The sequence below is a fragment of the Durio zibethinus genome, chromosome 8, assembly GCF_047325235.1.
Source record: "Durio zibethinus cultivar Kanyao isolate XHJ-2024 chromosome 8, ASM4732523v1, whole genome shotgun sequence".
NCBI lineage: Eukaryota > Viridiplantae > Streptophyta > Magnoliopsida > Malvales > Malvaceae > Durio > Durio zibethinus.
This window is the reverse complement of record NC_143169.1, coordinates 1212618-1240467: the sequence shown is the minus strand read 5'-3', so window position 1 is coordinate 1240467 and position 27850 is coordinate 1212618. Positions and strand designations below refer to the sequence as shown.

The following is a 27850-nucleotide window of genomic DNA, read 5'->3' as shown; positions in this document are numbered from 1 at the left end:
TTTTACATTATCCCTTTGAATTTTTTTATCCAAAAGGGTTTAATCCAAACACTTTATTTTCAAAAAGCTCAACCCGAATCCCTTTTAGATTTATCTTTTTTTACCCTTTTTGTTTATCTATTTTTATTTCAAATTTTTTCATTTTTGTTTTTCTTTTTTTTTCTTCTTATTTTTCAAATTTTTTTTTATCAAAATCAATGTTAAAGAAAATAGAAATAAAAATAACTTGGACAAACTTGTTTAAGGTTTAATTAACCAATCATGGAGGCCAATTAATAATCTTGAGGCCTCGACAATTTGAAGGCTCGAGTTAATAAATTTCAAATCCCAACAAATCCCAACAATTGAATTTTAAATATGCTTGATTTGGATCCAAATTAATAAAATTCAAATTGTATTGAAAAGACTAAAAAATATATCAAATAGATTATTGAACTCAGATTAATAAGGATATTTTTAAAGAGTAAATTACATCATTAGTCACTGAACTACGGTCTTGTTTTTAAAATGGTCACTAAATTATTAAAACTATCAATTTAGTCACTAAAGTTTGATTAAAATTTTTTAGTCATCCAACCGTTAGTTTCCAATAGCATGTTGACATAACAATATCACTCAACTATCAAATGTCATGCGTTATTACCACATTAGCAACATTTATTTTTTCAAAATTTATAATGCCATATAACAATGCGACATAGCTTATTGAATGATGTGAAAATACCACATGGCATTTGATAGTTGGCGTGATAATATGATGTCTACATGCCGTTAGAGATTAATGACTGGATGACAAAAAAACACTTAATCAATTTTTAGTGATTAAATTGAAAATTTTAATAATTTGTTGATTATTTGAAAAACACATCATAATATGATCAATACTGTGTTTTACCCCTTTTTTTAATTAAACTCGAACATAATAGGATATTTATAATCAATATATATTTATAAATCAAGTTAACATTTAATAATGTGTACATAAATATAATATAGGGTGATATTTACTAAATCATTTTGATATGACAATAACTCGTGAGGTCCAACTCAAAACATGAATGGATAGAGTTAAAACACAAGGTTTTCTTTGGACAAAAAATGCTTAAACCCAAGGTAACATAGTGCCCAAAATCTAAATTTTATTAAGATTAATATTTGAATGACTTTTAAATTATAGTAAAATCTCTAATGTGGTATTTAAACTATGAATCTGTAACTAATTTGGTATTTGAAAGGTTGTTTGTGTATTATATATCATTATTTGAAACTATCCACGTTAAAAATAAGTACTACATTAATTAATAGATTTATAATTTAAGTATTATATTAAATATTTTTAAAATTTCAATACCACATTAAACAATTCATTATAGTTCTGAGACCATTCATGATATTAATCAATTTTATTATTTATTATGTACTCTGAAAAACAAATAAAAAAGTTTTCGAAAGAAAAAAAAGAGGATAACTAATGCTAGAGGTTCTTGTATTCTACCAAAAATTAAAATTTAGTCATGTATTGTAATTCATATAAATTTAGTTCTCATACTATTTTGATTTGATAATTGTAATCTTATCACTAACTCCGTTACATATTTATTGTTAAAAATGTTAACGTGTCGTTAACTTGATGATGTGACATTGACTTTGTTGATATAGACATTGATTTTACTGATGTGATAACTTAAAAGAATGAAATCAATTATCAAATTATGAAAATGGTATTTGTACTAATATACAATTTGAATTTTAGTCTCTTTATTATAATTTTGTAAAAATCTCGTTTTAATATAAATTGAATCTGATAATGTTGATCCAATTATTTATAAAAATATATATATTTTTTACTTATTCAAAAATTAAATTTAAATTTTTTTTAAAAAATTAATATTTTGAAAATTTTAAATGATTTTTCATATTTTAAAATATTAAATTTAACATTTTTAAAAATAATTTAATTTTTAAAAATCATATGTTTTGAATTTTATAAAATTTTATATTATTTTTAAAAAATTCAATATTTTCAATTGTTTAAAAAATTTTCTATATTTTTTAAACTACTAAATTTAAAATTTTCCATATTTTAATTTTTTAAAATTTCATTTTTAAAAGTTTTTGTTTCAAAATTTAACATATTATTTAAACAAAAATATTTAATCTTAATATTTTAAAATTTTGAAATTTTTATAAAATTTTCTATTTTTAAAATTTTCTGTTTTTTATAAAATATATATATTTTATTTTTTGTGTTTTTAAAAAGAATTTATGAGTTTTAAAAATTTTTTACACATTTTTATATTATTAAGTTAAGAATAAATAGAATAAGAATTTTTTTGTGTTTCGATATTGTTTTCTTTTTTTTACTTTTAGATTTTTATGTTTTTACATTTCAAATATATTAAAACAGAACAAGTTCTAAAGTCTTTTTTATAATTTATTATTTAAATCTTAAAAAATATAAAAAATTTTTAAGAGACAAAAAAAAATAAAAAATATAAAGAATTTTCAAAAAATAAAATAAAAAATTACAAAAAATAATAAATCCAAAAAATAAATTTTATCGTAAAATTAAAATATTGAAAAAAATAAATTTAATATTTTTGAAAAATTTAAAAAATCTCTAAAAAAAAACTAAAATATTAATTTTTAAAAAAATAAAGTTTTATTTTATAAAATTCAAAAAATATGATTTGACCAGAAGGGAGACGAAGGCAAGGCCAGGGAGGGTAGGGCATTACATAAGTTAAGACCCTCAATCTTTTGGTCTAAAATTGGCTTTTGTTTCCGTTATCCGTCTCCTCGTCTCTTTCACCATCCAACTATAATATAATAATGTAATATAAATTGAAGTAAATCCCCAATTTCCAATCCCATCTCTCTTCACAAGCCACCAAAAAACCCTAATTCAGATTTTCCTTTAATTGTGATTTGCTGCTCTCAAATTCGATTCAAAAGACCCATTTATTTGTAGTTTGTCCGTATACGTCTCTTCATTTAGTTTGATTATATTCATATTTCAATATAAATACATAGTAGAAGGAGAGATTAAGGATTTGGGTTAGTGAAGGAACATTTTAAAGAGGATTTGAGAAAAGCGAATGGAAGGTATACCACACCCAATACCGAGAACGGTAGATGAAGTCTTCAACGACTTCAAGGGCAGACGGTCTGGCTTGATTAAGGCTCTCACCACTGGTTCGTTCGTCTTTCTTTCTTTCGTTCTTTTGTTGTTGTTCTTTTTTTTATTATTGTTTTAATTTTTTAAAAATTTCGAACTTAAAAATCTAATTCAATTAATGGGTTTGGGTTTTTATGGCAGATGTTGACAAGTTCTACCAACAGTGTGATCCTGGTTGGTTTCTTTAGCTCTTTTATGTATTTCATTCTCATGGTTAAAGGTGCAGCGTTGACTGTGTGTTTGTTTTCCTCTTCTCCAGCTTTCTTTCTTTCTTTCTTTAATTAACGACTACTTGTCTATCTCTGTATGACATTGTTTTTACGTTCTTTTAGTCAAAATTATTGTCTAATGTCTAGTGCTTGAATTTGCAATTTCAGTTTGATCTTTAGTCATGTGAGACTTTGATTTCCTTTTTGGCCTTATCAGTCCATAAATAGGTCATGGTTTGATTTCCTTTTGGCCTTATCAATCCATAAATTGGTGATGGTTGTTTCTGTCAGCATGTTTTACGTGGAGTACTCAGTAAAGGATTCATAATTCACCCATGGATTCTTTTAGCACATTTCTTGTTTTAAGTCCTCTCAGATTATTTATCATATCTGCCCCTTGATTCTTTTTTATGATATCAAGTCTTGGTTTATTTCCTACATTATATTTGCTTCTCCTGCTAGGCAGAGAGAATTTGCCTAGTTATATGGATGCATTACTTTTCTTGCAAGTGGACTGTCTCATGTTTTTTTTTTTTGATAGAGTGGACGGTTTTTCTAGTTAACCTCTCTGTCAAGTGTTCAATTTGGAACCTCGATATGAAAGCTTAACAATAGCATGTTCCACATGGTTGCGTAACCTGTGTCTTTTGTTAACCTTTACCTTTTCATCACGGTCGATATCCTGGTTTATTTACTCTACTAATCAGCCTGTCTCGTGTTACTGCCTGAACTCGGTGAATTTTTGCAATTTTTTTTTGTTTCCTTCAAAGTGGGCCTGTATTTTCTCATGATTTTGAGTTTTGGTTCTATTTGCTGTGAATGTTGACATTTATATTCTGGTGACATGGTTATTATGCTGTTGTATTACATGTCACTCTGCACTATTTTTTAATGTGTATTCCTTGTGTAAAACTTCAAGTGTAGGTTCATTAACAATTATAAGAAACGCCTTTTTAATCTAACTTGAATGTGGCATCATACAATTGGAACTAAAAAGGCGAGCAAAATGAAAATGTAGAAATAAAGGTATCTTTGTTTTATGGTGTACGTGGGGAATGTTTCATTTTCTTCATTTACACATGAAACTTACTCTTTGACTTCAATATGCTGCTTCCTTGACAATAATAAAGCACATATGATATCTTGGATTTACTCTTAAATTTCAGTTCCTAGGAGCAGTTTGGTTCCTGATTCTACTTGACAAAATTTTACTGACATGTGGTGCTCATGGCTATTTGATTAAATTTAATATTTATTTTCCTACCTGCTTATATTTATATGTTAGTAGAAAAGTTTTAGTATATCATTGGATATTTTTATCTTGATGCAATCTTAACGACTTAAAAGTTATTAACGTGCTGTAAGTTTGTTGTGATTAATTTCAGCAAGGTTATATCGTTGAAAATTCTGGATTTACATTTCTTTCTTGAATGCATTAAATTTATTTGCAGAGAAGGAAAACTTATGCCTATATGGGCTTCCAAATGAGACATGGGAAGTTAACTTGCCTGTTGAGGAGGTGCCTCCTGAGCTTCCAGAGCCTGCACTGGGCATAAACTTTGCTAGGGATGGGATGCAGGAGAAGGACTGGCTGTCATTGGTGGCAGTTCACAGTGATTCGTGGTTGCTTGCTGTTGCTTTCTATTTTGGTGCACGATTTGGGTTTGGCAAGAATGAGAGGTATGTTTACTTTTTCTTTGTCAACTTTGGAACATTGAGTCTCTGTTTGCACAGCTCAGTTGCTGCTGCATCATGGTTTAATTTTAAAATTAGTGCTAACGGCATTATTTTTGTTGCGTCTACTAATCTAGAAATCCAATACTCTAGTTCTCTTCAAATTAGTTTATTTCAAATTTATATTGAAGGTTACCAATCTGGCTGTCATTCATTCAAAGCACAAAGTTTGTGAAGGATTAAGTAATAGTACATGTACAAAGTTGTGGAAAGTCTGTTTAATCATCAATCCTATCTTTAATTTTGTGTACTTTTTGTTTTAAATTTGTTAAATAGATGAGTAGGGAGATATTCTGTTACTTTTGTTACTTTCTTGCTGACATGCCAAAATTGTCTACGCCTTACTTTTAAACACCTGAGGTAGTAACTATCTTGTTTACTTTGTATAATATCATGTTGCTAAGTTTGAGAGCATGGTTTGGGTCTTGAGAGGTAGTAATGGATGCCGAAATGCTAAATGAGATGTTCTATTCCATTTGACTACTTGACTAGTGTTATATAATGCTGACGAAAGTCTTGATTGCCATTGAAATGAAGTGTTTGTTGGATTTTACTTCTAAATATTTACACACTCAGACAGGGTGATTTAGCTATTATTTTTCTTGTTAAAGTTAAGTAGTGTCACATGCATATATGTGTGCTCAAACATAGCTAAGCTACTGATCTGATGATTACATGTTTCTGGTCTAGATTGACAGGAACAAGAGCTCTACTTGTTGCTATAGTGTTTTTTCTTTTTTATTTGAAGGTGTGATGTCCTGCAGCCATAGCTCAATGAATGCTTATAGGCACGTGAATTTGCATTGCTTTATGATTAATAGGACAGGACTTGCTCTAGTGGGGAATGTCTCCAGATCCTTCTTGAAAGTTCAGTTTGTTGGGTCTGCTGGGCTGCTGGGGCCTGGTGCACCCGCACCTGGGTCCGGTCTGCCGGCACCAGGCCTGGTCCATCTCAAAGATTTGGACTTTGTATTTTGGGTAAGAAGCAAAATGAGTCCTTAGTTCCGTTCTTGTGGTGGTGTAATGGCAATGGTGAGGAGGCTTATCTGACCAAAAAATAAAATGGTAAGCAGAAGGTAGAGGCAGCTGTGAGAGAAAAGAGAAAGGCCCTGTTTGCTGGGAATATGTAGAAAAATACCACTCCACCTGCCACCTCTTAATTTGAGCACTATAATTGTTGCTTCTGTGTCTTTGGGCAGTCTTTTATCATTGAACTGAAGGATCCCGTTCTCTCAACTTTCTTTCATTGAATAAAAGAAAAGAAAGTATTGAATACCATTTTCCCTAATCTCAGGTGCTGGTGACATGCATGCATATTTACTGTCCCCATAAACACATGCATGTCCCCACTGATAAGGGACTTGATTTGTGAGTCTTTTCTATGTTTGTGCGTGTTGTATGTGTGAGAGAGAGGGGATGGGTGGGGGGATGACCTTTCCTCAGGTTTTTCCTGTCTTTTACTTGAATGATACTTCCACAATATCTTGACAAGTTGGCCCTACAATTACCTTATCCAGTGAATTAGTCAATTTGATATTTGCTAATATTTTTCTAAATGGATTTTTTATGTTTTTGCAGGAAAAGGCTTTTCCAGATGATAAATGAACTTCCGACCATATTTGAAGTCGTGACAGGAAATGTCAAGCAACCAAAGGACCAATCTGCTAATCACAACAGCAGTGGCAAAAGCAAATCAAGTTCGAAAGTGGTATGAAGGTCCAGAAGTAAACTTGATTCTTTTGTGTTTTTATATTTGTTTCTCTTATTTCATGTCCTGTTCATATCTTTGCTGTTTGCAGTCTCGTCAATCTGAACCTCAGAGTAAGATGGTAAAGACGACTCCACCATCAAAGGATGAGGATGAGAGTGGGGAAGAAGATGAGGAAGATGATGAACAGGGTGCAACATGTGGGGCATGTGGGGATAGCTATGGCACTGATGAATTCTGGATTTGCTGTGATATCTGCGAGAGATGGTTCCATGGAAAATGTGTGAAGATTACACCTGCAAAGGCTGAGCATATCAAGCAGTATAAGTGCCCAAGTTGCAGTAGCAAGAGGGCTAGAGTTTGAAAGTAGGCTCAGAAGTTTGGACTTAAACCAATTTAAAGGAAGCAGACAAGGTTTATAGTTTGGAAGTAAAACAGAGTTGATGAATTGGATGACTGCTGATGAGATTTTAAGTTTTGCAACACTTTGGCTCCTGCTTTGTTTTCATTTTTATTGGAATTCTGTTTTAAACTGATGTTGGCAACTAGAAATATTATATATGATATGTTGCTGCAGTTTTCTAGTTTCATCTCTATGCATAATTTCTTCTACACATTTGTTTTGCCTTTTTATTTTTATTTTATTTTTTATTTTTGCATTTGTTAATGGTATCTTGTGTTTTTCTAACAATCAATGTGGTGGCGTGGATTCGGAGTTTAACTTATATGATTTATATAGTCACTGTTATCTAGGAGGTATATGATTTAAATTTTATTATTTATAATTTTTTTATTTTCAAATTACAATATATTTTACTAAAAATGTAGCCCAAAATCAAGATGTGTCTTCTTTATAAGAGTTGAATTCTAATTAAAGCAAATTATCATAAATAATTTTCGGAGAAAGACATGATTTGTGATTAGGGATGACGACAGGTCAAATTAGAATAGGTTTTTTTCGTTTTAAACTTGAACTGATTTTATATCTATAATAATTGAATTTGATTTGATTTGATATTTTTTTTATTATACAATATCGTTCATGATCTGATTTTAATTAATAAAATATTATATTTTAAATATAAAATATTATTTTTTAATATAAAAATAAAATTAATTAAATAATTAAAAAATAAAATTATTGATATACATCTCAAATCAAATTGAAATAAATTTATTTAAAATTTAATTTAAAATTTATTTTATTATTATTCGATCCAAAATTAAATTGAATCAAAATTTATCAAATATCGACTAAGCTGCCATCCTATATGTGATATTAGCATCTATGGTTCTCATTTATTTGACTTAAATTTGATGATCATTTCCAATTATTTTAATTGCATATCCTCCTGGTTTTGATAAAAGTGATTTTTTTGGTCACAATGAAAAGTTGTTTTGGGTTTGATAAAAGTTGAAACTCAAAAGTTGATTTTCGAACTGGTTACCTATGAGAATAATGTGAATGTCATAGAAAATTATTTCTTTATATTTTAAATATTTTTTTTTAGTTTTTTTTATTATAAGACATTATATTTATAAAAAATTAAAAATTTTAATAAAAATTATCAAATAAAAGTATAAAAGACCGTGACTTGAGGAGTAAAAAAAAGAAGAAAGAAAGGAAAAAAAAAAGAAAAGGGAGGTAAAATAAGAAAAAAAGGAGTGTGCCGTGATCTCCGCGGTTGGAGGGAGTTTCTCATTTGGTCTTAAAATTTTGAGTTTGACCAGAAAATGAAAAGGAACATATTAAAGGGAGATTCAACTTCGAAGAATTGATTAGGGGCGCCAACTAAGAAGGCGACAAAAACCCTAGTAGTTCTTAGGAATTGCAACCAAAAAAAAAAAAAAATCAGTTTGAGGAGAAGTAACTATTCCATTTCATTACATTCCATTAGACATTGATAGACACTCTGTCAACCAATGAAAACACTGTCCGAAGGAAAACCTGTCAGATCTTCCCTCGTTCCAACACTTGCCTTTCCTATTTCTCTTCATTTTTTAAAATTTTTTGCATACATTTTTTTATAGATGCGATGGATGAAATGGAAATGTATAGTTTTTAAACAATTTGTTGTTGTGGGGTGATTCTTCTTTAGTTGATTTGAGCCAAAAGAAAAAAAAAATGTCAGATGTGAGAATTTCTGATCCAAGAAGGCTGCACTTGAAGAAGGAGCTCACTCAAATCCGGAAAGCTGCCCGCGTTTTGCGGGATCCTGGGACCACTTCTTCTTGGAAATCACCTCTCAGTTCCTCTAGATCTGTAGCAGCAGCAGTAGCAGCAGCAGCAGCAGCAGCAGCAGGTAATAATTTCGATAATGAAAGTTTAAACAGGCCAAATGGGAATGCTTATTTGGATTTATCTCAGTTACCTGTTAGAGTTGAAAGCAGTGTTCGTGGTCATATTAATAATGCTAATAATAATAGTAATGGCAATGGCAATGAGAAGGAGAAGAGAGTCTTTCTTTATAATTGGAAGGGTCAGCAATCATCATCAATAAATATGGATGAGGATGATGATGATGATGATGATGGGGATCGGTCCTCTTCTTGGATTCAAGACAGTGTTGATGATAATAGCTTGAGTGATGCAAGGAACGGTGTGGATTCAAAGAGTGATACCTATTTGGGTGAGAGTTGTTCTGCTTCAATGATTTTCAGATGTAGAGATGCAAATCCCGTCTCATCGGCCACACCATCCACCAAAAGAATATTGGGGGCCAGCAAAAAGAGTAAGAAAAATTGTGCCCATAACGATGTTTTTTGTCCATATGAACAGAAAAAGAGTGCTGTTAATAGAAATTCAGTCAATTCAAGAAATTTGCTCCGGGCTCGTCCTGCATTGGCTTTAGGTTTAGGAAGGGATGATTCTGTTGACCAATCGGATGACACTGAAGATTATAGTAATTCTGAGGATTTTCGCAAGATTTCAGGGGCATCCCCGTTGCTTCTCAAACCCAAGCGCAAGAACTGGTCACATTCATCCTCTAGATTGTTGAAAACTGGCAGAAAGGAAGATTCTTCTTATTGTTATAGCACCCCAGCTTTGTCTACTAGTTCTTATAATAAGTATTTTAACCATAACCCAAGCACTGTTGGCTCATGGGATGCGACCACAACTTCATTTAATGATATGAACGAGGAGGTGGGTGACCCTTTGGATTTGCCAGGTCAACAAGGATGTGGGATTCCTTGCTATTGGACAAAGAGGACCCCAAAACATAGAGGTGTTTGTGGGAGTTGTTACTCTCCTTCCCTCTCTGATACTTTGAGGAAAGGAAGTAGCATTCTCTGTGGAAGCCAGTTGGTGTACCATAGACATAGACGATCATCATCGCTTCCCAATAAGCAGAAAATTGCTTTAAGAAGTGCTCAATGTCTACCATTGCTTAGCAATAGTGGTGATGGAAGAGGAGGGTCATCCATTGGAACCAGGTATAGTGATGATGAGCTCTCTACAAACTTTGGAGAGCTTGATTTGGAGGCCCTGAGTAGATTGGATGGAAGGAGATGGTCATCAAGTTATAGGAGTCTAGATGGGTTGGAAATTGTAGCTCTTACTGGAGAAGGAGAGGAGGAGGGTACTCCAGAGAATATTAAGAGCTTAAGCCAGAAATACAAACCAATTTTCTTTAATGAACTGATTGGGCAGAATATTGTGGTACAATCCCTTATGAATGCTGTTTCAAGGGGAAGGATTGCCCCTTTCTATCTTTTCCAAGGTCCCCGCGGGACTGGAAAAACATCAACAGCCAGAATTTTTGCTGCCGCTTTGAATTGTATGGCTACTGAAGATGCTAAACCTTGTGGGTATTGTACAGAATGCACTGAGTTCATTTCTGGGAAAAGCAGGGAGCTTTGGGAAGTTGATAGCACCAATAAAAAAGGAATTGACAGAGTCAGGTACGTTTTGAGAAACATGTCAACAGGGCTGCCACCAAACTCATCAAGATACAAGGTTTTTGTTTTTGATGAGTGCCATTTGTTGCCCTCCAAGATATGGTTGGCATTGCTAAAATTCCTTGAAGATCCTCCACCACGTGTTGTATTCATATTCATAACAACTGATCTAGACAATGTACCACGTACCGTGCAATCACGATGTCAGAAGTACCTCTTCAACAAAATAAAAGATAGTGATATCATGGCAAGGTTGAGGAAGATCTCTACGGATGAGAATCTTGAGGTCGAATCAGATGCACTGGATTTAATTGCATTGAATGCAGATGGTTCACTTCGAGATGCAGAAACAATGCTAGACCAGCTAAGTTTGTTGGGTAAAAGAATCACTACTTCTCTCGTAAATGAACTTGTGAGTATGCTGGAAAATGTTTCCTTGGTATGGTTTCTTCATTTTCTGGTTTTAATTGGTCACTTCAGGAACATTATAAAATTATGGTTAATAGAATAAAATATTGGAATATAGTAAGTTTAGCAAGTCTCAGCAATAAGGACTACTTTATTTTCCAAAATTTGCAATATAGTAAGTTTACTATGTGTGAACGGTTTGAATTTATTTATATCACTTTCTTTCTGCAGGTAGGAGTTGTTTCAGATGTGAAGTTACTGGAGCTTCTGGAATTAGCAATGTCATCTGACACAGCAGAAACAGTGAAAAGAGCTAGAGAGTTGATGGACTCAGGGGTTGATCCAATGGTTTTGATGTCCCAACTAGCCAGCCTTATTATGGATATCATTGCCGGAACATACAATATTGCTGATTCTAAGTACTGCCACTCATTCTTTGGTGGACGAGCTTGTGAGTATAATCCCATTAATTTGTTACTGTTTCTTTGATAATAGAGAAAGCTTCTTGATAATGAAAATTGCATATCACTATTCTAATATTATTAGTTTGATATACTTAAGTCAGCATATGATGAAAAGGAAAATGGTTGTAGAGATCAAAATAACCAGAAAAAAAAAAGAAAAAAGGAAACAAGAGAAGGTCATGTCATGAGTTGAAAATGAGTTGTGTCCTGGTTTTGAATAAACATTGGAAGAAACATAAAGTGTTGAAGTGAGGTTGTTCAGACCAAAACGAACCTAAATTGAACTGTGTAGGATTTTACTACTTTATGTTAGCCATGCCCTTTAGTAATCTCGATATCAATAAATGTTCAGAAGTATGGTTTTGCCACAGAATAATCTTATTTTTTTGGAGTTGCAAGTATAAGAACTTTGCTAAAATGTAATTATCTTTTTAGTACTTTAAAATGCAAGTTCCAAATTTGAATCAGCCCGCATAATGTGATTTTGACTTTATTTGCTGAAACTAATCTGTAATAAAGAGAAAGGCTTCTTTTTGACAGTTTGATGTCAAACCCTCTTACAGGATTAGATGTTTTTGGATCTATGAGGGTGCCCCTTGGTACACATTAAAACTTTTTAATAGAAGGTCCAAGTTGATTTATTCAACTTGGAAAGATAATTGACATCAGCAAATTTGATTTGTTTAAATGTAATAGAGAAATTAACTTATATTTGTTGGAATTCTAAACAAAGATATGCTTGGCATGTTTAGACTTGTAACCTTTGTTGACTGCTTCATAAAAATTAAAAGATCTGTACCTGAAAACATGAGTGAACTCATGCTTGTATACAACTATAGAATGTACATACTAGCTTCATTTGGTATGTATTTCTCAGTTTTGTTGAGTTAGATTTTTGTGCTTGACTTATTCAATAGGCTACTCAAACCACAAAGAGGTGAATCTCTATCTAGTTGCATACCTAGCCTAGCTAGTTTAGGGAATATACCATTGCATGATATGGTCTATCATTTCCTGGTTTTGTATATAAGCAGCATGCATTCATTTGTAGTACAAGTGTTGACAGGGGAAGAAAATGAAGGGAAAGAGTAAAAGTAGAGGTTGTTTGAAAGGTAATGGCAAGCACGGAAGAGAAAGTATGAGGCCTGCCAAAGATTTATTCAAAATAGTTTGTACATTGTATGTTAACCAAGATAAGGTTTTCAACTCTAGTAACATTACTGCCTAGTGTTCGACCTCAAGATATCAAGTTCCATATCCTGCACTAAAAGATAAGGTGTGGTCGTTGTGTAAGCATGACTGGAGAGCTTCACATTTTAGGAGATAGGGTGAGAGGGTTTCCTTTGCCTTTTACTATATTGGATTTCCCTTCACCTATAGACTAGTGGTATCCAAACCTAGTTTTCCACCTTAAGGTATTGAATAATACTTTCTCATTTCTACCAAAATCTTAGTTCCGGAGCTTGGAATTAGACCTCATGTGATTTAGTTTCCATTGCTTCATAGTGATTCCTTTTGTATATTCAAATGGCTTACTTCCACAGAAAGTTAGAGGTCCTTATGTAATTTAGTTTCTCTTCAATTCTCTGTTCACATTCAAACAAAGAAAATTCCCTTTTGAAATGAAAACTTAAAGAAAGTATAAAGAACAAAAGAAATCTGAAAAATGGAAATATTTATATACCATACACAACACAACCAACCAAAAAAAATATAATAAATGACACTAGAGAAATAACCCAATTGAATTTGAAGAGAAAATTTGAAATTATCCTATTATCTGAAACAAAATGTAGAAAATAGGGGAACTTGATAATGGAAATGGAAGAAACACTGGGTATCTCCTAATGTTATATATTAGGGGCATTTTGGTAATCGTAAAGTACATAAAGTAAAAACATTAGGGGCAATTTGGTAATAATCATGGGCCGGAACAGCTTAGGCAAATCTGTCCTTGCCTTGACACCTTTTTTTTTTCCTGAAAATGTTCCCGTACCCTAATAAGAACAATTTTTATGAAAAAATTGCTCCTATTGTTATGGGGCAGACTGAATCAGTCAGATTCGGGGTTTTTTACAATCTCTAGTACCAAATCACCATTATAAGAATCAATCATGGAAGCTATTTATCTTTCTAAGGACTTGCTCAGGAGATTTCATTATAAACAAACAGATTTGCACATTGTGTTAACTGATACAGAAAAGTGTTAAAATAAAGTCCGCGGGGAAATCCTCTTAAAGGTCTTGAAAGAAAAAAGAGTCTGTTACATGTACTTAAACCATAAAGAACATGTTGATGGAGTACTTATGTGCATGGACTTGTGAAGGATATTATATTTTGTGCCAATAGCAATATATTTGCATCCAGGATCAACCTTTATGTTAAACCAGTGAGAAAAAGAAACCCCAGATTGATTAAATAGGGATATCTTTTATATATAAATACAATAAGGTACTCTCCACTTATGCCAATGGGTTTTAGGTTGGTTACCTGTCTTAAAATTTAACATGGTATTATAGTAGGCTCTGCCCCCATATATTGACTCCTTTTGATAGATATGTGATGCATGTTATTTAACATGTTATTTTAGTTTCAATTAGCTTTTGGATGATGGGTATTGAAGTTATTGTGATAATGATGATTGAGATTTCCTCCCTCTATTGATTCTTTGTGGTTTTCCCCTTTAGTTCTTCTGTTTCTCCCTTGAGTGCCTCTGTTCCTCCCTAATTGCTTTCTATTTCTGATTTCCCCTCTAGATTTCTATATTCTATCTCTTTTCCCTACTTCTTCTACATCAAAAGGGTTAATGCTTATGGAGAGCAACAATGGAACCTAAAGGCTCTTGGTTTAGTCAGTCTAAAAAAGAGTACTTAAAATGAAAAACAATGCAAAACTGCTACTAGTAGGTTTGGGAGGAAAGTCAGTAAGAATTGTAGACCATACCATGAATCAAGGTCTTTATATCTTGTTCAATTATCCCAAAGGATAGGGAAATTGAGAGATATCACATATAGGATTTGAGCATGACGGGGAAATGGAGAAGTGCATTGGGAGTCATCTAACCTCAAAATTTTCAGAAATTCAATGGAAATACTTTATAGGAAAATGATAAGACAAGCAATTAACTGATACAGCATGAGTGCCACTGATATGAAAATGGTTCAATTGATGCATATGTATATAAGGAAAGACAATGTTGCAAATGAGTATACTGAGTCCAGTAAGAACAAAATGAAGTAAACATGTTAGGGTGGCTTCAATGTGTAAAGGAGATTTAGCGATGCTATCATGAGAATATGTAAATTAATGGAGGATATTCATGTCACAAGAGGGAGAACAAGATCAAGGACATGGATGGTATATACTAGTGCAATATGACCCATATTGTGGTCTGCGCTTTATGAGAATATGTTTAATTTTACTTGCTGCTCTTTAGAATGGTGTAGTTTCTTGCATCTTGTGATTTTTTATCCATGGCTGTATATACTTCGTCGGTGATATTAAATGGTTGTGAAATTGTGAAAGTGATAATACTCTTGTACCAAAAAAGGGAGATGATACCCCTATTGCATTTTGTTCTAGGTGCCTAATTTTTTGCAGTGCCTTTTCTGCATTTATTATTATTATTCTTACATTATTTTTATTATTTTGAAAATTTTCTTATGGATCTTTGGTGTCTGCTGCAGTGACTGAAGCAGAACTAGAGAGATTAAAAGATGCTTTGAAGCTTCTTTCAGAAGCAGAGAAACAATTAAGAGTTTCAACTGAACGCTCGACATGGTTTACAGCTATACTGCTTCAGCTTGGTTCATGGCCTTCACCAGATCTCACTCAGTCGAGCAGCAGCTGGAGGCAGAGCTCAAAGACAACTGAAGATGACCCATCAAGCACGTCAAGGGAAGCTATAGCTTACAAGCAAAAGTCAGGAACTCAGTTTATGCCCTGGAAATCAACTTCTTCTGCATCCTTACACAAATCTGTGAATGGGAATCCCAATCATCAGGGAGAATTAGTGTCAAGGATTGATGGTTATGGTTCCAGTTCTGGACCTTCACATGGCCGAATTATGGATGGTGGTGCCTTACCTGCTGCATGTGACAATAATTTGAGTGGAAATATGATACTTGCCTGCAGAAATTTAGAAAAATTAGATGACATCTGGGCAAAGTGTATTGACAAGTGCCACTCAAAGACATTGAGACAGCTTCTACATGATCATGGGAAGCTTTTGTCTCTTGCTGAAGATGAAGGTAAGCCCATAAACTTTAAACTATTTCGAATAATTTTGCAAATTACACAAGATATAACTATTCTTGATAAAATTGACATCAAATTGGTCTTATCAATCTTGTTCTAGTCAGCTTGTGAGAAATATCTTTGTGAGATAGACTATAAAGGTTTCTGATGCATAATAGATTACTGCAATGCCAAAGAGATGGCAATTCTTTTACAGTGATAGATACTCTTCAGCTGGTTCTTAAATTTAGTTTAGTGTTTCTTATTCTGACAGACTGATCAATCTTGCTTCCTAAATTTCTAGTCGAAAATTCATGACGGACTGATCTAACGTGTTTACTTTTTACACTATTGATGACTTTTTTGGAACTTGTGATCTTATGTTGAAAAGTGAGAAAAAAAGAAGATTTTAGTGATGCTTTTACTTATGTTATCTCATTATATATCTACATTTTGAAATTAGGAAATGTATCCTAAAGTGAACATGCATTGGATATACTTCAGAAGATTAAGAATTTTATTTATGAATTTTTTGTACAGTTATAATAGAATTAAATGGTCTCTTGGGTCCAATATTCCAAGCATTATTGCTGCCCTACTGAATTTTCTTTGCCTTATGGGTAAAATTTTCTATTTGGTATACCATGTGTCAATTCTTAAAAGGGTTCTCTACAATGACATTGTATTCCAACTCTGAGAGCTTAACTGGTAGGTCACCAATGTGGTGATCCATACTCGATGTTACATAGGCCATGTACTGTTTTTTTCCAATGTTTTCATGTTTCTAAAATCAAAGCTGAAATAGACTTTGATGCATGTTTCACCTTTTCTCTAGAGTGTGTGTGTTTACTTCAGGAAAAAATTCTTGGGTTTCTATTCTTTGAAGTTTGCTAGGAATTGAAACAAGATCTGGAGGTTGAATGGATATAATGTTCAAATAAGATAGTCTACTCATTCCATCTATATTTGTACTTCCACCTGTTCTTTTCAATCTTTTATATCTTTATCCAGTGCACATGCTGTGCATTCTATTTCATGGCGAAGCTTACTTTTTAGTCAAGCATTTATATTTTTCTCTTTATTTCTTACTTTCAGTTTTTCTGCTAGCAGGTGTTCTAATTGCCTATCTCACATTTGCTGATCGAGATATCAAGTCTAGGGCTGAAAGGTTTTTAAGCAGTATTACGAACTCTATTGAAATAGTGATGAGATGTAGTGTAGAAGTTCGATTAATTCTCTTGACAGATGGTGAGGTTTCTTTAGACCATGCACATCCAGCAGAGATGCCAGAAAGTCTGCAGCAGGCTGAAACTGCTGTTGAAATTGAGGACGGAAAGGCCATTTCTAAAAATGTACTAGAAGGTTTTTCTGGTTTAGACTTAAATCCAGAGTCGCTAAAACTATCCAAGGGAAGTTTTAGTGATTTGGAAGGTAAACTGAGAGGAGTACAAGACTATTCTAATTGCTCTGCACGATCTATTGTTAGAATACCTGAATTACTAGCTGAAGGCACTGCTGACATTGGCAGCTCAAAGGAGGGTAGCCAAGAGATTCCAATGCAGAGAATTGAATCCATTATACGTGAGCAAAGGTTAGAAACTGCCTGGTTACAAGCTGTAGCGAAAGGCACTCCTGGGTCATTGGATCGATTGAAGCCTGAAAAGAATCAGGTTCTGCCTCAAGAGGTCTATCGTCAAAATAATTTGGGATCAATGAATTTATCGGCATTCTCCTCTCACCAATGGGATGACGAACTGAACCGTGAGCTTAAAATTTTGAGAACAAATGACGGGCAAGTGATTCAGAAGGACCAGATAGGTAGAAGGGCTGATCATTATCCCATGTCTCCCAGCTTGCTGCATAATAGCAGTTTAAGCAAAGAAAACCTGTGAGTTTGACCGATCTCATAACTGGTTTTGCCTAATATTTTCATCATTTAGCAATTCTTCTCTATGTTGATTCAAAGGCATTTGTTGAATTAGTTAAGTCAATGCAACGGCTGAATATTTAGTACTATCATTACAAGTCAAAAAGCCTTCGTAATGAGTAACATTCTTGAAATCATTCAGTATGATGGCCATTGATTAATTTTTCATCATTAACTGGAAGCTAATATTTTTAGTACATTGGTAAAAAAAATTGGCATGGGTTTGAACACTCTTAAAATCTTAATTGTGTCTAAAAGTTTCTGTACTTAGTCATAACTTATCAATTTAGTTAAATCATTGATTTCTGGTTGATTTTCTGTGTATTTTGGTTATAAAAGTTTATAGTTAAATCTTTAATATTTGGTTTAAATTGATCCAAAGATTTGCTTTAGATGTTAATGTATGAGACATTATTAACTTATTAATTGTTGTACCATTGCACCTTCTTTTTGTCTGGTAGGAATGATCTTGCTAGCTAATTCTTGGATTTTGTATTTAACTTGAATTTTTTTTACTATTCCCTCAGTAATAGTAAGAATACGGCATTAGTTTTATGTTTGTTCCTGCCAATTGAAATATTTTATAACATTCATGAGAATGCTGTTTTAGCACTTGTTTGATGGGATTTATTGCCTTTGTTTAACGAAATAGACCAAGGTTTGTTTTAGTGTTACATGTCTGTATATATATATATATATATATATATATTGAAGCTGTTAGGATTTAGGATTCAATTCTAGTCGCTGCAACTAAGAGCTTTCTATTTAACGAAATGGACCAAGATTTGTTTTGGTGTTATATATATATATATAAAATCACATGGCTGTTGGCTGTTTTAGTGTTATGTTCTTCATGTTCATTCATGGTTTCTCTTCAGTGGATATGAATCAGGATCAGGAACTGGAGGATGCAGTGGGTTGTTCTGTTGGAATAACTCGAAGCCTCACAGAAGGGCCAAGGTAGGCTGTTGCTGCAATCCCTTCTCCTCTCTTTCTCTCAACATTAAAGGTATTTGCATGAATTTTGTTTCAAGAATATGCAACATGAGCTTTTTCTTTTAACAGGTCAAGGGAACGCCCGTGGGATCACGCAGAACCGGACGATTTTTGTTGTTTGGCGAGTGTGGGAAATCGAAGAAAACTGAAAACAAATGTAGAAGGTAATTTAGAAAGCTCAATATATTGGCTTTCTTGATGTCATTTGTTTCTTTAAATTTATATATTTTTTTATGTATTTAATTTTCCAGTCAAGCCATGTGAGCTCAATGACAGAAAAGGTCAATGTAAAGTTTCTGCTGGAATTCGGCAGTTTTCTTTTAGGTTTGGCCATTTTTATGGGTGAATTAAGAGACGAGAAAGAACAGTAAAAGCTACAGAAATAAAGTTTAAATTTTCAACATAGGATGGCTCAATGCTTTTATTTAATATAATTCACATCCCCCACTAATTACAAAGCATATGATCAATATCTTCAAAACCTAACCTCGTTTAGTATTACACCACCATAAGTGAAACATATTTAGTATTATTATTATTATTATATTTTATTTAGAATTATTTTTTAAAAGATAACAATTATGAATGACTGTTATTTACCACTTAGAATTAGATTTGATTTATATAAGACAAACATGGAAAGACCAAAAAAACTAAAGGGTTGCTTTAATAATCATACTGTCTCCTGTAAAATCTTTATTGCTATAATACGTTCTTTGCCACAGAAACTATGGCCTTCATCTACTGCTTAGCCAGCCTCTGGTTTATCCTCAGCATAATTCTCCTCTTAATAGCAACCCTACAACAAGGAAGAACTTAAAAATTTCTCAAAAAGCCTCTCCTGTTTCCAAACAATAGAAAATCTTTGAGGGGGACTGTTGTGGTTTATTTCTCCACCTCTTTCTAGAGGTCATGTCGCTTTAGGTTGTTCACATGTAGCAGAGGCACTTAAGAGACCTGAGAATGTGTTATTTCATACTCAGAATTCTCTCTGCAAGTAACAAATCATCTGGAGTTGTGACCTGCAAATACAAGAATTTAGCACATCATTCTTCAATGCCAAATAAATTAATGGGGTTGCTTTCCCCAACAATGAAATAAACATGTGCAAAAAAAAAGAATACTGAGTATTAACAATACCTTTATGTTGGTATAAGATCCTTCAGTTACATACACAGGATGCTTAAGGTGCTCCACGATTGACACGTCATCCGTCACTTCCAGACCTTCTCTGCGGGGAAACATAGATGCTCAGAATCTGTTCCTTGTATACATTTTAATTAATGATGCTTAACAAACCCAAGAGCTAATTCCAGGGTTAAGTTTCATATTACCAAAAGAGTTATTGTTGAGTTAGAATTGAAGAGAAAACATTTAAAAGAAGAAAACATAATTTGTTTTTTTTAAGAGCAAAAAGAAAAAGACAACATATTACACAAAATCTACACTAATAACACTTCAAACTTCACAGTTAAAGATAGCCTTGTGGAATCACACAAGTAATATGACTTCACCACAAATGATAGTTGCTAAAGCTAACCTTCTGTCCTAGGATCCAAAGGAATATTCAACTGGGTGGAAGACTAAAAACTATTTACCCTCAAACACCACTGCCTTTCTCGGAAAGCAATAGATATTCAAATATAAATAGCCAAAGCTAACACTCCTTGAGAATAGTGATTATCCGCTTCCCAAAAAGAAGACACCTTAAAACATGCCTATTACGCATCGATTGTGGATCTTTTCCCGTATGACAGCTTGCAAAGAATAGCAAATTTTATATCATCCAACACTCTTTTTATTCTCTTTCAAATCACCAGCCATCCTAAACATGACAGCACTTTCTTTCATATTTCAGCATGATTCTAAAGTTAGTTCGATTGCCAATCAATCCTTCTTGCTTGCTGGGTTGCTCTTTCTTCTTCCCATGCATAGGGTCTCCACTAATGTGAAAAGCTCATAGTGATTGCTATTAGAATGAAAAAGTGGTTAAACTAATAACAGTTTAGAGTTATCTAGGACCTCTAGGCCAAAAGAAAGAAAGAAACAGAAAAAAAAGGCTAACAAGGACCTTCTGGAGTACGCCATACGTAGTAGGGTTGTTAGAAGTCACACGTAAGAGAATGCATTCAACATAAATTGAATTTCAAAACATTCAACCATCTTTAGGTGAGATATTACAAGCCTATATATGGGTTAGCTAGGTAATTGAGGGATATAATCCAGTGCATTGCAGGAGTCAGGGATAAAACCCTGGCCATGGAGAAGATCCCATTTAAATATGAGCAAAAGCCACCGGGACAAAACTTCATGGGTCTATGGGAGGTTGCTTAGTAGGTAACAACTGAGGGGGAGCTACTGATGATAGCTAGAATTCATGTTGAAGTATTCCTATGACGACATAGTATAGAGATCCTTCATCCTTCGTCACCCGTTAAGAGGTGAAATACTATGATGTAAAGGTTGATTGATCAATACATCACTTAGCAGGAAATCATGATGATAGAAAAACAAGCAGCTGCTTTATTGTGCTGTTAATTTTTGGTTCATTGTTGTATCACATATAAATTTCAAAGTATGCATTTTCCATTTAGACTACAGTAGCAAATCACAGAATAACAAATGCTAAAATCCACAACAAGATTAATAAAAGTAAAAATGACATGCCTTTCTGGACACATTTAGTGTGCTTATTGGATGCACTTGGACATCTAACACATTTGATTAACTCCATTAATCAAATGGGCAAACTGACGGACAGAACTATACTTTTGAGTATTTTAATTGCGAATATTTTTTCTTCAAGTATCAAATTGAATATTTCTTTATAATTCGGGTATCAATTTTTTCTTTTTTTTTTTTGCAAAAACCGTGTTAACATGGATGAGTAGAAATGGAGCAAAAAAGGTCTAGCCGTCTAGGGAAAAATGGACATTCCTAGAAATTCATGCATGAAGACACATGCATTCCCCTATTTTGTTTTTTATCAGCATCCTTAACAGATTAATGACAATCGAGGAAAATATGAAATGCAAAAATATATTGACTTCACATCCCAGTAGGCATAATATATCATTAGCCTACAATACATGTACTTGAAAGACAAGATTATATCCATTAATGTTTCTCAATAGAAGACATGCAATATTAAGTTAAATGTTTCCCAAGAAATTTGCAAAAAGGAAGACAATCACATAAGCAATTTGAACAGAAAAATGAGAATTACCAAGTACCTATTCACAAGCTCGAAACCTTTTCTCAGCAACTCTGGCTTAATCACCTGTATATAAATTTGAAGTTGCATACTTATTTATGTGGTATCTTCAACCAAAGCATTCTCAGAAATAATAATGGGATATATTATCTCTTTCAACATGTAAACCTGTGGGGTCTGCATTTCCCATAGTGTTTTTCGGTCCAGAGTCCTCACTACATAAGATTCACTATTTGCCTGGGCAGAAGAAGAAAACAAATTGCACAATCAATTAAAGCAATTAAACAAGAAAAGATAATGACTGGTATTCTGTTTGAAGTGTTGGATTAAGAACAAAAATAGGAGGCTATACTACTGGAGATAAACAGCATGGCAGACATGTTAAAATGGCAGTATATGCAACAGAATGCATAAACAAAGAATAAAGCATAATGATCAGGGCAAAGAGCTTCCAATACATAAAACATAAGATTCACTATTTGCCTTGGCAGAAGAAGAGAACATATTGGACAATCAATTAAATCAAGTAAACAAGAAAAGATAATGACTGGTAACCTGTTTCAAGTCTTGTATTAAGAATGAAAAAAGGAGGCTGGATATAAACAGTATGGCAAACATGTTAAAATGGCAGTACATGCAACAAAACGCATAAAGAAAGAATAAAACATAATGATCAGTGCGAAGAGCTTCCAACAGAATCATCGTCCATTTAATGTCTGAATGAAATCCTAAAACGCAATTGAATTTATTAGGGCTTACAAAGAAGAAAGAAACCCTGTTCTTGATGTTAAAAGGCTACATTAATATCATAACCTATAACAACTAGCAGAACATTTTTTGGTAAAAGACGATCCCATGTAGCCAAATTTATCAAAGAACATTTCTAAACACGCAGAACAGACAGATAGAGACTGAAACATAGGAAAATATAAAATATCTGTTCATGTTATAAGTTCCATTGACAGCCTCAGTCAGAGTTCCATCCCAGAACTTCCTTGTTTAACAAGGGTATAGCTAGAAAAAATTAGAACTTATCGATAAGAAGATAAGTAATATATATGCTAGTTCAGCAATATCATGTTAAAGTCTATACAAATTTATTCCCATCCTACAAGGTCACAACGCCGTTATTTTTCTTAGCCATTAAAATTTAGTAGTTATATTAGATAGTTTGTTTCCTTTTTTTCTTTGGATAATGAACAATTTTATTTATGTGAGCAAGCAGGGAAATAACTTGCAACCAAAGAAACAAAAACATCAAGTGAATGTACAACCAGCAAAGACCAGTGATAAACACATGAAATTCAAAGGGTATAAGAAAGTGACTTTATGATTAATATCTACCTCTTTAATTGTGGCTTTGACAGGAACCCCAAGTACTGCTGCTCCAATCAGCCAACCATCTTTAAGAACCTAACAAAGCAATGATAAACCTAATCACTTATTATTTGGAATTTATTTGTAGAAAAGGTCAAAGAATGACTTGTGTTAGGATTCACATGTGAGTGTGTTGTTATCCCGACAAAGAGAAAAAGAAAGGAAAAAAAAAGTGACTTATATATAGAGATAGGCCCATGACTTAACACTTGAAAGCATTTATTTCGAGACAAGATGGTCCTAAAGCCTTATATACCTTAGCCTTGGTCCACTTGAAAACAAAAGGTTCTATGAGTCCTTTTCTATTCAAATTGGAAAAGGCCCCTTCCCTCCTAACATACAATTGAATACATCTAGTGCTTAAAGAATTGTCTCTCTCCAATCAAGACTTGTCTTGATCATCATCTCTCTACACAGAAGATATCCCATTTGTTCAGCGGAAGGCCAGGGACCATAGTATCTTCTCTTCTCTTTCGCTATCTTCTCTCCACTATCTTTGCCTATTAATCTATTACCACTATTTGCCTGTTTCTATAGCCATTTCCCACTTCCATCACAAAAACAACAGCACAGCAATGAGGAAAGAAGTCACAACAAAGATATCTATCATCACCATGAGGGACTAACTCAAGACATCAAATTTGTCTACCATACCTTAACTCTAAGTCTCATGGTATCGGAATCTTTAACTTTTTATGCTCTTAGGCTTTGCTTGGTAAGAAGGAAGGGGGTAAGGATGGAAAAATGTTTACTTCAATGGTTAAGCTACAAAGTAGGAAAGTAGTTATGAAACCTATACATTAGATTAAAAGTTTTTCTATCCTTACCCCTTTCTATCCTTCCTACCAAGCAAAGCTTTAAAGCTTGTCATAGCCAAACAGGTTAGTATAAAGAAATTAATCTCTCAAAATAATTGCAGTCTTGCACCAATCAATACCAAGAAGAGGATAGTCCAGACCTGCTTCACTGATCACTATGCCATATATAACAAGCACTAGAAAGGACATAAACAAGGCTTTAATTGATCCAACTTCCAACAGATACTGAGACTATATTCCAAATCCTTATCTTTATTATTAGAGTTCCACTAATCTAATTTTACTGCATTAGATATCACCAGAAACTTTCCAAGTCAAAACCTTTTCTACATCTCCAGATGTTACCAAGGGTCTTGCAGAATCATGAATGCAAACAAGCTCAGAGTTCAAATCAACAGCCTGTAGACAAAAGTAGCATTTGATTGTCAAGAAGGAAATATGATATCATTAACATACAATACGAGGATTTTTCTTGGAAAATAGAAAAAAAAATTACAAACTAACCAGCCACAGCATCCAGAAACATTTTGCCTTAAAACATAGGACCACAAAACTAAAAGCAAATGATCATCTTATAATTAACAATCAGGTAATTGATCAATGAAACAAATGTACCTGAACAGAGGCAGAGATAGAGTAAACTTTTCGGGTTGGCAAACTATAGTATGAGATTGATTAGTACTAAATTTGGAGGGCTTGTAATTTAAGTACATATTTTGGAGGGAACTATTAATTTGAGGAATATACCTTAATTCAAATGTCAGAAATGTTGAGAAAAAGGCCATAGCTACATGTAGTTCTACCTTCGTATAAAGATTCTGATAACATTCCCTTGCAGTCAAGACTGTAAATTTTCAAGATGTTTATATTTTAGAGTAATTTTTGTGAAAGAAACTTTTCCAAGAAAAATTGCAGAAAGTTGGATTATATCCAGATTAGGATTCTCAGATGTTTGTGCTGGTAGACCATAATTAGGTCATTTTATAACATGTGGAACAAAATTAATTTCAGTCTAAAAGGCATTCATCAGCTATTGAGATGAGGCCGAACATAATGCTACAAACAAATGCAGAGAAATGAAAATGGAAAATCTTATACGAAGAGTAACTTATTTTCCAGTCTATAAGGCATACATCAGCTATTAACATGGGGTCAAACAAATGATACAAAGAAATGCAGAAAAATAAGAATGGCAAATTTTATATGAAGAATAACTTGTTTTCAGTATAATTTCCAAGATCTCAAGCAATCTTTTCTTAATAAAGAATCATGATTTAACTTTTGGAAGCTAGCACCAAAGACTAGTTAGATATTATGTTACACAAGCATCAATAATGAGGAAACAAAAGGATGCAGTAAAGCTAACCAGACAATATCATAAACTGAAATAAAACAGTGTTCTCTTCTTAATTTCAAAGCATTTTGCAGATACCTGAAGTCCACTGTAAACAGAATCCTGTCTCTCCTTCCCAGGAAGTGTGAATTTAAGGTCTACGTTAATTTTGCCTTTGGTTTCTGGGATAAAAATTGTCATATTACAAGGAATATCTCCTGAAGCGCTAGAATCAAAAGGTCTAGGAAACAACCAAAACACAATGAAACATTTTCTGAGGCAGTCAACCACAAGCACAAAACATACATACACATTTCACTTGTGCGAGTGAGTGCCCAAACACAGTCAACAAACACAAAGTGTGTGTTTGAGCGTACATATGTACCTGTCCGCGTGCATGCATGTGTGTGTGTGTGAGAGAGAGAGAGAGAGAGAGAGACCTTCAAAAATGTCCTTGTACGATGGATCACAAACCACAATAATTTCTTTCACTTCAATCATTCGTGAGAAAGTATATAAACTGCCAAATAAAGAATATAAACAGTTTAGGAAAATAGATACCATCATAATGAACAGGAGCCAAATATAACATTTACAGCTGGCTTGTTAGAACCCAATGATCACAAAAGTATAAGGCTCCATAACCACATGGAGCCTAAATAAATCATTTTATTCATTTTGCAAATATTATGCAACTATCCTTGCATATAAAATGGTACTTTGGTCTTAAAGTTACCAAATACAAGGTTCCAAGAGTCCTTTAAAATAATTCAAAGTTTGCATCAAGTTGGTTAATAAAATGATGAAGTTGATAGAAGCTGTTCTTATTTACCTATACAATGCAATCGGTTGTCCTAAAAGTGGTATATATTGCTTTGGCATGCTTGCCTGTTTGCACCAACATAGGAAAGTTATCATCTAGAAGATCAAAAAAAAAAAAAAAAAGAACCACCAATAACAAAGCATGTGTAATTTTATTGGTATAAATATGCATGAGAACATTTGCAAGCTAGGATAAACAACTGATAATTACCGTCAAATGGTTAAAGAACAAAAATTAATTGGCATAAACAGAACTGAGCCCCTCAACTCTCCAAAATCCAAGCCTTCTAGTGTATACAATAACTAGTAACTTCAAGATACACGTGTATCAATAATGATGCTTCATGAAATAAACAGAGAATCAAAAACTTGACCATTATTTTGTAAGATAAAAAGACAAGTATGTACTTAGTACATGTAAATGTATATGTACTACAGGCCATTATTTTGTTAGATAACATATAGGAAACTACACGGCTGAAGTCTCAAATTTGCATAATTATTAGCTATTAACTGTGATTTTGCAAGAAGAGCAGAAATTAAAGAACCAATGCCTAGTATTGGAGATGATGAAAGAAGGCACACAAAATTTCAATAAAGTTCATGATTCTCCAACCAATATATATCAGATTTAACAAGATTTGTACCCATATGGTAATTTGTAAGAAAAACTGTAGTTGGATAATTAAGAGATTTGGTACAATTTAAAGGAAAGCCATGATGATAACAAAATTGCATTGTGATTTTATACTTCACATGGCATTTGAACACACAGTATGATCTTGATTGCAATTTAAATACTCCATAGAAAACGAACTCAACTAATAATAGCATATATAATTGAATGGATAGGAATTGATACTCACGCCCATTCTTTTGCCTTTGCCTCCAGCTAAGAGAATGACTGAAACGCTTTTATCTTTCACCATTGCAGAGCCCTAAGCCAAAACCAACAACTATTGATTTCAACCAAAGAAACCAACAAAACTATTGCAGTGATTTCGATATAAAGACATAATATCAATGTCTTACATTATCAACTTTTGCCGAACACCTAACCGTAAAAGCACCGATCTCGGCCCTTCTTCTCAATTCCACTCTTTGCCCTGAAAAAGGGAAACAACTACTGAAGAGCAAAGATTAAATTGCAAACAAAGAGGGAAAATGGTACCCACTTACCTTGTGAGGGGAAGTTAATGTGAATGTGTGAAAAGAATGGGGAAGATTTGGCGGTAACATAGGTGGGTTTGGTTGGAAAAGGCAGAATGAAGTTAGAGCCAGTGAGAGTGTGGTTAAAGTGAAGAAACCCCATCTTTCCCGCACTGTATCGCTGCCTCGGTCTGGCTTTGCTCGATAAACTTTCTCGTGGAAGCCAGAGTCCTCACACCTAAATCACTGGAATTGTTCTCCAAACCGGTTTCAGCTGTTATCACAGGCTGTTACAAGAACTCTCGTCAAATTCTCGTCCACGAATATTCTAGTTACAAATATATTTTTTTGCACCTGACAATTTAATTCAAGCGAGA

General features: G+C 33.3%; 3 protein-coding genes across 11 annotated transcripts; 2 read left to right on the top strand and 1 right to left on the bottom strand.

The window, feature by feature from the left end:
* The first annotated feature begins 2650 nt into the window (after positions 1-2650).
* Positions 2651-7419, top strand: LOC111278885 (PHD finger protein ALFIN-LIKE 7-like). 2 transcript variants are annotated; one of them, XM_022865607.2, is made up of 5 exons: positions 2651-3195; positions 3320-3352; positions 4839-5067; positions 6700-6826; positions 6921-7419. In XM_022865607.2, exons 1-5 carry the CDS (start codon positions 3099-3101, stop codon positions 7191-7193), a joined length of 759 nt encoding a protein of 252 aa, XP_022721342.2. In that variant the 5' UTR covers positions 2651-3098; the 3' UTR covers positions 7194-7419. The 2 variants fall into 2 exon arrangements, with proteins under 2 accessions (XP_022721342.2, XP_022721341.2); XM_022865606.2 differs by having other exon boundaries at positions 6700-6829.
* A 906-nt stretch (positions 7420-8325) lies between these two features.
* LOC111278884 (protein STICHEL-like) lies at positions 8326-19182 on the top strand. Of its 4 annotated transcripts, none has more exons than XM_022865604.2 (7): positions 8326-11168; positions 11369-11588; positions 15288-15851; positions 16948-17725; positions 18643-18724; positions 18830-18924; positions 19012-19182. In XM_022865604.2, the coding sequence occupies exons 1-7, from the start codon at positions 8955-8957 to the stop codon at positions 19022-19024; spliced, it is 3966 nt and encodes a 1321-aa protein (XP_022721339.2). In that variant the 5' UTR covers positions 8326-8954; the 3' UTR covers positions 19025-19182. The 4 variants fall into 4 exon arrangements, with proteins under 4 accessions (XP_022721339.2, XP_089620615.1, XP_022721340.2 ...); XM_022865605.2 differs by having other exon boundaries at positions 8329-11141; XM_089764489.1 differs by having other exon boundaries at positions 8328-11168; positions 18830-19182.
* Positions 19183-19398: 216 nt separating this feature from the next.
* On the bottom strand, positions 19399-27850 carry ISPD (Nucleotide-diphospho-sugar transferases superfamily protein). Of its 5 annotated transcripts, XR_016343931.1 has the most exons (14): positions 27504-27844; positions 27357-27430; positions 27191-27262; positions 26335-26390; positions 25943-26022; positions 24917-25013; positions 24785-24827; positions 24491-24568; positions 23319-23387; positions 22143-22211; positions 21994-22040; positions 19901-19991; positions 19658-19782; positions 19399-19559 (listed from the first exon to the last, which is right to left on the bottom strand). XR_016343931.1 is itself a non-coding variant. In XM_089764491.1 (13 exons), the coding sequence occupies exons 1-13, from the start codon at positions 27634-27636 to the stop codon at positions 19729-19731; spliced, it is 963 nt and encodes a 320-aa protein (XP_089620617.1). In that variant the 5' UTR covers positions 27637-27843; the 3' UTR covers positions 19399-19728. The 5 variants fall into 5 exon arrangements, 2 of the variants coding, with proteins under 2 accessions (XP_089620617.1, XP_089620619.1); XR_016343933.1 differs by having other exon boundaries at positions 19399-19782; positions 19901-19986; positions 27504-27850; XR_016343932.1 differs by lacking the exons at positions 24785-24827; positions 24917-25013 and adding an exon at positions 25602-25684 and having other exon boundaries at positions 27504-27841.

Excerpts from the sequence above, each read along its gene's own strand:
- LOC111278885 (XM_022865606.2), top strand. The coding sequence starts at position 3,099 with ATGGAAGGTATACCACACCCAATACCGAGAACGGTAGATGAAGTCTTC. Across the intron at positions 3,353-4,838 it reads CTACCAACAGTGTGATCCTG|AGAAGGAAAACTTATGCCTA; the intron begins GTTGGTTTCTTT and ends ATTTATTTGCAG. Across the intron at positions 5,068-6,699 it reads GGGTTTGGCAAGAATGAGAG|GAAAAGGCTTTTCCAGATGA; the intron begins GTATGTTTACTT and ends ATGTTTTTGCAG.
- LOC111278884 (XM_022865604.2), top strand. The coding sequence starts at position 8,955 with ATGTCAGATGTGAGAATTTCTGATCCAAGAAGGCTGCACTTGAAGAAG. Across the intron at positions 11,169-11,368 it reads TGCTGGAAAATGTTTCCTTG|GTAGGAGTTGTTTCAGATGT; the intron begins GTATGGTTTCTT and ends TTCTTTCTGCAG. Across the intron at positions 17,726-18,642 it reads AGTTTAAGCAAAGAAAACCT|TGGATATGAATCAGGATCAG; the intron begins GTGAGTTTGACC and ends GTTTCTCTTCAG.
- ISPD (XM_089764491.1), bottom strand. The coding sequence starts at position 27,636 with ATGGGGTTTCTTCACTTTAACCACACTCTCACTGGCTCTAACTTCATT. Across the intron at positions 25,014-25,942 it reads GTACAAGGACATTTTTGAAG|TCTTGACTGCAAGGGAATGT; the intron begins GTCTCTCTCTCT and ends GAAAATTTACAG. Across the intron at positions 19,783-19,900 it reads GATCTTATACCAACATAAAG|GTCACAACTCCAGATGATTT; the intron begins GTATTGTTAATA and ends TTGTATTTGCAG.